Below are 9311 nucleotides of genomic sequence, written 5' to 3'. Positions count from 1 at the left end.
CTGCTGCTGCACAATTTTAACGTGTTTTTAGATGGGGTTATGATCGAGAATAAGATTTATGTGGCCTCTCTGGACTCCCATATATTTGCACTAAGTTAAGTCGAGCACCATTTGCAGTCATCAGCCGACATTTGAAGCGAAAAAAAAAAAAACAGGTAAAAAAAAAAAAAAGCCGCGTCGCCGCACCACTTTTGGGGCAAGCTCCATACCAGAAACCGGAGACTTTTTTTTTTTGGCCTAAGCCTTACTTTTTTGATGAAATTTAGCCAAAAAATGAATTTTCTTCAAACTATTCAGAAATTCTTTTAAAGGCAATAGGAGCATCAATCATCATTCAAATACCCAATATTTTAAAGATTTGGGCACGAATCATCGATATTTAGAAAGATTTTATCTTTGTCAATTTCTTCCAAAAGAGGGCGCGCTACATAAATACTGCTTACCGAGCCGACTTCGGTCCATATTCGAGATGTACATGTATAAACAAACTATTGTGAGCTCGAAAACTCAATAAAAGCACATTGCATTGAAATGATATTGAGTCCAATTTTGTTTCCTATGATATTTGACTCAACGCCCTGGAAAATTGATCATGAATAAAAGTTATACCCTCAAAAGATCATATATATATGAGAGTTGTGAGACCCATACAATTGGGGAATTGAAAAAAAATATGGCAATGAACCTCTGGGCCTGACTTGAGACTTCCAATTCTGAGCATTTTGGATGCAATTGAGCTCGAAAGTGGCGCTATTGTTTCATGTTGTGGAGAGTTCGTTTTTTAAGATGGCTACTTTCCGCTTTGGGAAAAATAGGGGTCGTCTTCTTTGGGTGAGAATTTCTCGAAAAGTCAATTGTCAACCCTCCAAAAAATAGAAAATAAAATAAAAGATGACATATTGATCTCCATTTTTGAAAGAATTTAGAAGTATGGGCATTTAGCACTAGTGTCTATGGGAATTTTAATACAATGAAAAGTACAAATCTATTAAAAAAGAGTAGGCGTTAATACTGTCTGTACGCCTACCGTCCGTGATTTTTGTTCATTATGAAGTATGAGGGCGCTGTTCATTAACAGCTAGTATAATGTACATGTACAGTATATGTGTACATGTACTTATACCCAATCAATGGTTTGATGTTTAATGAATGAACTGATTGAACTACATTGTACATGTATTGACTTTTTTTTAGACTACATGTTACTCATATTAATTTTCAGAACCTTGCCGACCCTCTGATTTGCATGCGGTTCACAAATGCACGTACAGTGACTGAACACTTGCTTGATTTACTCAAAAAGGGGCCAACGCGAATTACCCAACAATACCCAGGCAACCTAATATTAAAGAACATCCAAACATCAATAAAACACATGATGACACATAACATTTCCACCTATATAAAATAAATTAATTTATTTCTTTAAACCCTTACTTTTTAAATATTACCAAGAGACTGTGAGTGTGAGCGAGCATATCTGAAATGAATGCATGATGTTCTTGGCCAGAATGCGACAGGTGTATTCAGTTGGGCAAAGTGCACTATAATTACGTTTCGAAATTGAAGTTGCAAAGCAGTACACTTATTAAACCCTGAGGAGTAAAATATGTTCCATTTCTTTTAAACGAGTACATGTACACAACTTCAAAATGGATCGAAGATGCATAGGCCCTATGTACAATGAAGTTTTCCAAGTCAAAAAGAAGCGCTCAAAAAGAGTAACTTCTGTTAATGTCCAGGTTTTGCAAAAAAGTTCAGTTTATTTCTTGGCTGGTTTCTTGGTTGGCTTCTTGGTCGTTTTCTTCGTTGATTTCTTGGTCACTGGTTTCTTGGCTGGCTTCTTCGGGGATTTCTTGGATGCTGGTTTCTTGGCCGCTGCGGGTTTGGCTGCTGATTTCTTGGCTGATGGTTTGGCTGCTGGTTTAGGTTTCTTGTCCGCCGTCGGCTTTTTGGCCGGCGCCACTTTGCTCTTGCTCTTAGCGGCAGTGGATTTCTTGGCCTTCTTGCTCTTGGCAGCTGGTTTCTTGGCAGGTTTCTTGGCAGGCTTCTTGGCAGCTGGCTTCTTCTTGGGGGCCGCCACCGCCTTGGGCACCTTGAAGCTACCCGATGCTCCCTTCCCTTTGGCTTGTACGAGTGCGCCCGCGGTGGTCATCCGCTTGAGAGCCATCTTGAGATGAACATCGCAGTTATCTCCGACTTTGTAGTTGCCTTTGATGTATTTGGCGATCGCCTGACGGGAAGAACCGTTACGCTCCTTCAGTGCGTTGATAGCCGCGACGACCATATCCGAATACTTCGGGTGTTCAGCGGGCTTCTTGGAAGCAGACTTCTTGGCTTTTGGAGCATCCATCTTTGTACTGATTAACTTTTCACGGAGGAAATAATATCGATGTTGTTGGAATGACAATGCTGACTCCGTTTGTTGTTTGGAAAATGCCCGTTTTGCAGGACGCGGACAATCTATACTGTCATTGCGGACGTTGCAGAAATCACTCCTCCCACAGTGCGCTCGATGCTCGCCATGTCAAAATAAAATGGCGCACTAGGTGCAATGTACTTGTTGGGTCACGAAAATGCCATTTTTGTCATTCTTTGCGACCATATTTCGAGGAATTGAGCCTGAATTCGGAAAGAGCGATGATTTTCCTTGCATATACAGCTCTATCTTTGTGCTGGTCGGTTTCATCCATGCTATTACAGCCGGTTGATGTCGCAGTAGGAATGTTTACAAAAGCGATAGTTCGATTTCGAAAACGTGCTGTAAATCTCACTTTTGGCGGAAACTCCCCAAAATAGTCTTAGACAACTCTCCAAGTCTTAGTCTTTCACTGTGTTGGATAATTTTACTCGAACATGTGAGGTAATTACAAAAAAATCCGGTCGAAGTGGACCCGACAAACACATGAAACCGGGCGGACCCAGCCATCTTCGCAACCGGAACACTATGCCACGGCGCCACTTTTCCACCGATAATCGTTTGAAAACTTGCCTTCCCCAACATTTTATTATGACAAAATTTCACAGAAAAAGGAGAAATTATATTCTTTAACATACAGGCAAAAATCAATGGTCTCACTTATCCAATTACTTCGGTAGGTCGACAGCGCCTTTGCTTGTATAGCGGGTAAACCTACCGGTGACAGCCGCGGCGTTGGCCGGCCTGTCGACGCGGCAGCTGTTGGCTACCTCCCAACCTGGTCGAACCGTAATTATATAGTTTCCCCAAATTTGTTTACTTTTTTTTAAAATAAAATACTGAACTTGAGCTTTTAGCACAAAACTACAGCTACTTCTCGCCCTGTTTTACTTGAGATACGGTTACATAGAATAAAAATCTAATGACAATTGATTACTGGTCTCTATATAATTTTGGAACAAAAAAATGTTGGTTCCCGGCGTTGACTGTGGGCAATAATTTTAAAATACAATTTAGGTCCCCAATGCATTATGCTCTTCATCGAGATGAATTTCTTGGTCCAGTGGTACCACCTTTTGAATTGAAACTTTTTGATGAAAAATTGGGATGGGAAACCAACACAACTTGCAGGGTCACCAGAAACTGTCGGCGGTATTTTGAAATCAATTTTGACACCGTCCAGCTTACTCCGTCAGCTATACCCGACTTGTATTGCTCAAAACATGCTGAAGAACATCATTGCTTAAGACTTATCATTACACGACTCTAATTGTTGTTTTACTTAAATTTCATGCTTACTTTGATGTTAGCATTATGGGTCATAAATTGAGGTCCAATTTATTCCCTTTTCCTTTTACATCTTTAACTAGGCTATGATCTTAAAATTCTGTTAGGCCCTACCTTATAATCAGTGCAATTGTCCCGAGAGTGATTATCATAGAAAACTACAGGCCCTATAGGCCTATCCAACAAATGTAAAAAAGAAAATTGAAGTCATTCTTAATAATACATGCATGGCACATTTACAGAGTAAGCCTACCTAGGTAATATGCCAGGAAAGTGAAATTTAGGCCCCAAATTTATAGAAAGAGTTCAATGACCCTTGCAAAAGTACCCTTAAGGCTTAACCCCGTACGAAGGATATGAACAGGCGGCATGAGAGAGCTATGTTCACTATCATTTGAACGCCTCAGTGGTGTGCTTTTATTTGGGGCATCGGTGTTATCACAGTAACTGGCAGACAGTCTTAAGACTTCAGGTTCAAAGAGTCAGTGCAAACTGTGAGCCGAAAACTAGCGTCCTAGTCCAACGGGCATCATTCAAAATTCCGGGAAATCAACATTTTTTCAGCTGATGCATTTGTTGTCATATTGAATGATGTGGCGTCCCAGTGAACTTGCGAACACAGGTTCAGTGCGCATAATAATCCGGCACAGGGATGATTCAGTGAAAGTTATGATCCCTACTAGGCCGGCCCAAGGCCTGAACAACCCCCTTGCCATTTATTTGCACTTGGACACTGTACACCGCAATTACCGAGAAATATGATTCCACGTTGGCGTATATACTTATGGGTGTAATATCCAGGGTTTTTTCCCAGTTTTGTTACAAGGCTCGGAGAGAAAGAATGATCGGATCAGAATGATCGGAAATGTCAAAATGATGATGCGCTGCGCCATGCATGTGGGGTCGGCAAAGGATTATAATGCTGGGGAATGTACATGTGGGGGAAAATCCCCCAAAACCAAATCAACCAACCAAACAAAATGCTCTTTCAATAAACCGATGGCAATTCCTGTTAACGTAATGGTTTATTAGCTTTGTGAGTCAAATTCATGAACTTAATCAAATCAGCAATGTTTACATTTTATTCAAGTTAAATCTGACCATGGCGGACCAAGAAAAGCACCATTTTCTGAAACACAAAACACAACAAGGGCAGTTCACCATAACCCCGTCCCAGGTTTTTAGTCTTTTTTAAGGGGGGGGGGGGGGGAGATTGTTACAAATAAAGAGAAAGCCGTTTTTTTCTCATCAGGAAATTTTTTTTCCGACTTACAAATTGTAGTTATTTTGTTACTTAATAACAAAAGGGAAGTGTAAATGCAAAACAAAACGGCCAAATTTTGTGAGATAAAAATATACAATGCTTGAAATCACAACCTAATTTCCTTTGCCAGGCAGGTTGAATCCCTCAGATCACCGTTCTGTACACCCCATATCATTTCTAAATTTAAAAACAAGTATATCCGAGCTACATGTATATACTGCATCAGTTTTGCCGTATAGCTGCTGTACACATGGCTTGTATTTTGACAATTTCTCCAACCGCCATCAACAAAATACACATACACGAGGACAGACCTTATTCGTAGCAGCCATCTTAGAAAGCAATGTCGTTGTTTTGCTGGGCTATGCATGCATGAACCGTTTGTACATGCATTGTTACTGAATTACAAAACAAAATGCCCTCTAAAATGGCTACTACACATTCGGTCTATTCTAAAGTCTGATGCTGCACCACACACCATTATAAAGGGGTTGCTAAAAACCTATTTCCAGTGTCTCTCCAAACTTCTCTTCACAACATTTGTTTCAATTCTCGCTTTGCAAGATAATTAGTAGTAAACTCAGTGTAGCCTGTACCATATTAGTAAATAAAAAACAAATTGGCAAATGTAAATAATAGATGCCCATTTCAGGAACAGTGGATTACACAAAAGCAGAATACAATCTTAATTTTTAATAAGTAAACGTAAACAATTGGAGGTAAGTGTATATCAAGGGCAACATTTCTCTGCTGGGATAGTATATGGCACAAAATTAAAGTTCATTCTATTTTTGTGTATTTTTTTTTCAAAATAATACCATACATGATCAGATACACAGGACACGTGAACAAGGGTGAGGTAAATATTGCCCTGCAAGTGAAATTTAATTTTCTAACTTCACTTTAGAATTTTTCCAGTTTTAACATGTATGCTAAGCGAAATACACAAGCAGTAAGTAACACTACAACATTTGGCTGAAATATTGACAACTTTTGCTGAAAAAAAACGGTCAGTAAATAAAATGTGATTTGACAATGACACCTGCAACTTACTGTGTTGCTTGAAAGACATGTTAAAGTCTAACAGTTATTAACCATTACATTTGTTAATCCCTAAAAATATTAATTCTACAATCCAAATTATTGACTATAACAAAAGAAGACAGATATACATGTCATTTCAAACCTTTGGTCCTGCCATAAGAAAATAACTGATATTGTACAATTTTTTTTTCATATTATATTTTTGGAATAATACACTAGTATTCATTAGCAAATTGAAAGAATGCAGTTAACAGTGCAAGTTCCATCTTGTGCACATAATTAAATCCAGTGAATAGGTGCTGTACTTGCTTATATGTTTACATTCAGTCACTGGTCACTTGAAATGCAATCGACTCACAAGGCTGTACAATAAGTAACATAGAATGAATAATACACGAATAATGAAAGTTTTATGAGTGCAATGGTAAGAATAATTTCATGAGGTGACAGATGGAATGTTCCATTCTACGAAGTGAAGCCGAGTGGAATGGAACATTCCATCTGTCACTGAATGAAATTATTCTTTCCATTGCACGCATGTGACACATTCATTTTATGTTTTATACAACACCTGAAAAAATCCTTGTCATCCGATTGGTTAGAGCCACCAAACGTGTGACCGTGCAATGGAACTTCCATTTACCATGGATTAGAAATTCTATTTTTGCGAAGCGGCTGGGCCGTGGCTGGGACGAATAATTATCAGATACCTATCAGATGACGGGGATTTAGTCAGGCGTTCTTTAAAACTGAACGCACACTGTGCAAGAAAAGAGTGTTCCGTAATATGCATACAATTCTGAGACTTGTATAGTTATTAACAAATGTTTCAGTGTGTTGCTATTCATTTAACGGCCCCGTCACTTATGAGCACATGCCACAGAAATTGATGAAATTTAGTTAGTTGTACACTATGTAAGTGGTTCTTCAACACGAAGAAAGCTGTTCATTGATATCGTTTTGACTGTATTGTGATGAATGTTTACACATATTTTTATTTCATGCAGAAATTTAATTTATGGTGTAAGTAATGCATGTTGTTATACATGTAGTTGTGGATCGTTTCTAACTGTACACTTATATAAGTATTTAGGATTTTCTTATAGGTTTCTTATAGTGTGCCCATTCCCACATGTTTGAAATTGAATTTTGTTGTAATATAACTATAATGTTATTAATGGGCAATGTTTTGCTGTCACTGACCATGACACTTGCATGGCAACAGAAGCTGCCAACAGTAACTATAACAACCAGACAGATCGTATTAAAAAATGAACGCTTTTCACTAAATCGTCTTCCCAATCACAATATAATACGTTCAGACAAATGAGAGCTAGCACCAGAAAATAATGCTCAGATTTCATCAAAAAGTTCATCTAGATCAAAACGCTGAGGTACTTTTTAATGTCTACAAATTTTGGGTAAATGTAATATACATCAGGTTAGGTGCTACGGAAAAAAAAAAAACAATTATGTGCGCCAAGTTTGGTGCCATTAAACAAATGCCCTTTGTTTTCTTCGATCCGATGTTTTAAGCTTGTGGCTTGATATACCAAGGGGCGGATCCAAGGGGGTGGTTGGGGTGGCTAACCACTCACCCTCTGACTGGCCAAAGCTAATTATAAAGTCCACAATTTCCTTAAAGTTCCCTGAATAATGATATCACTCATTATAACTTATAGCAGGCTTCCACGTACAAAAGTAAATCAGCATATTGTACGGTTATCGGAAGAAGTACCCGGATGACTGCAATATGATTTTTGATATTGTTTTCATCCGGGCAGTTTCACAAATTTTGCTGGTTCCCACACAATCAAGAGCGTAGCAACTCACAGGTGTCAACCAGTCATCAGAGCGTAGCGCGCAGTACCATCGAAAGCGGACGCAGCGCGTAGCAGGTTACTTATAGGCACACTATTGTGTCGGTAAACGAAGAATATTCGAACGACATTTGAGAAATAAACACGGTTTCCTGATTTGTTTTTCTTTTGGATCAAGTCAGTCTGATATAAATAATAATATTGGATAGCTTTTAGGGATATAATAACATATTGCACTTGCTATAACCTGGTCTTTTGAGTCGTGCAATATTGCTATAGCTTGTGCAATATATTCTTGTATCCCTCTCAAAGCCATCCAATATTATATAAATATTGTAAATCTTGATTCATTGCTTTAGGCCATTGATCTTTTTATGTACTGACCGTCTCATCAACCCTGAAAAATCTGATAACTTCGACATTCCAGCCACCCCCTTTGGAGAATCCTGGACCTGCCACTGTATACCCATGCGGTTTTGGACTGTTTTGTTTTCAGTAAGTTTCCGAGTCTGAGGTATCGGCGTTGCTCTCTCCTCTACTGCGGTTGCCGTCAGTAAACTCCAAGCTGGCGTTACGGAGCCGGCCTAGCTCGCCGCTCATGGCCAAGGCAATACGGGAGTTGGTGGCGGTGCTTGCCGGGGAGAAGGGTAACATGTGGGCCAGGATGATGGCTAAGCAGTCCGCTATCTTGTCGGTTGGGGCACAGCTGAGGGCTGGGGTGTAACCTTCGGTGAGCAAATGAAGGAACAAAATTAGCACTGAGCAAACTACTTTGCTCATCTCAACATCGATTGCGGTCCACGTCACAAGCCCAAGACACCATAAATACCACATACTGTTACGTATGTCGACAATGAACATAAGTTAAGTACTACATTTTGTCTAAAACGCTATGAATTTTCGTATTGGCTGATGACGACATGTAGTATTTTTTCCTCTTATTTTCTTTGCTCTTTGCACGCAACACAAGGATTTATTTTCCAGCCTGCAAAGGGATGGAATGCTGGATTGAAAACGCCAGAATTCCGACAATAGCCAGAAAACAGGCATCCCTGATCTAAGACTGTCGAGTACTGTTGGCTGTTACCATTGGCCCTCTCTATGGAAACGTAATGCATATGCATTTTGCTGGGCGCATAAATGAATAACCGTCCTAATTCCTATTAGTCAAGTCTTAGACCTGTCAGATGCCGGATGTAAACACGATACAGGGTGCCAGCTAATGTTGTGCTTTGTACATACTGGGGGCCTCGTTGGACAAAACACGACGGTGTCTAACGACTTGATTTCAAGTCCAGCAAATGTCTTTCCTTACAATCAGTGACAACTAGTGTACTTACCTTTGTTATCCAATGCTAATAGACTAGCTCCTTTGGAGATTAATTCTTGTACTACTGACACAAGACCGTTACTGGCAGCTATGTGCAGAGGCCTAAGGGCGACAAAACAATCAATCAATATAACGATTCATGATATG

At 39.4% G+C, this 9311-nt stretch overlaps 2 protein-coding genes across 12 annotated transcripts in view; both read right to left on the bottom strand.

The window, feature by feature from the left end:
- Positions 1-1158: 1158 nt before the first annotated feature.
- On the bottom strand, positions 1159-2527 carry LOC119719669 (histone H1-delta-like; the record flags this gene model as incomplete). Its single annotated transcript, XM_038189166.1, has 1 exon — positions 1159-2527. A coding segment is annotated over one exon (765 nt), but the record flags the coding sequence as incomplete, so codon positions are not given.
- Positions 2528-4708: 2181 nt separating this feature from the next.
- Positions 4709-9311, bottom strand: part of LOC119719614 (serine/threonine-protein phosphatase 6 regulatory ankyrin repeat subunit A-like) — a 31988-nt gene continuing 27385 nt past the window's right edge. For 9 of the 11 annotated variants that reach the window (XM_038189097.1, XM_038189098.1, XM_038189102.1 and 6 more), the window contains 2 exons: positions 9175-9266; positions 4709-8559 (listed from right to left, as the gene is read on the bottom strand). In XM_038189097.1, the coding sequence (XP_038045025.1) occupies positions 8327-8559; positions 9175-9266 (325 nt within the window). In that variant the 3' untranslated portion in view covers positions 4709-8326. The remainder of the gene's footprint in view (positions 8560-9174; positions 9267-9311) is intronic. The other 2 variants (XM_038189105.1, XM_038189106.1) reach the window with 1 other exon arrangement.

The sequence above is a fragment of the Patiria miniata genome, unplaced genomic scaffold, assembly GCF_015706575.1.
Source record: "Patiria miniata isolate m_02_andy unplaced genomic scaffold, ASM1570657v1 HiC_scaffold_8, whole genome shotgun sequence".
NCBI classification, from domain to species: Eukaryota; Metazoa; Echinodermata; class Asteroidea; order Valvatida; family Asterinidae; genus Patiria; species Patiria miniata.
The sequence above is the reverse complement of the archived record's forward strand: the minus strand, read 5'-3'. Positions and strand labels throughout refer to the sequence as shown.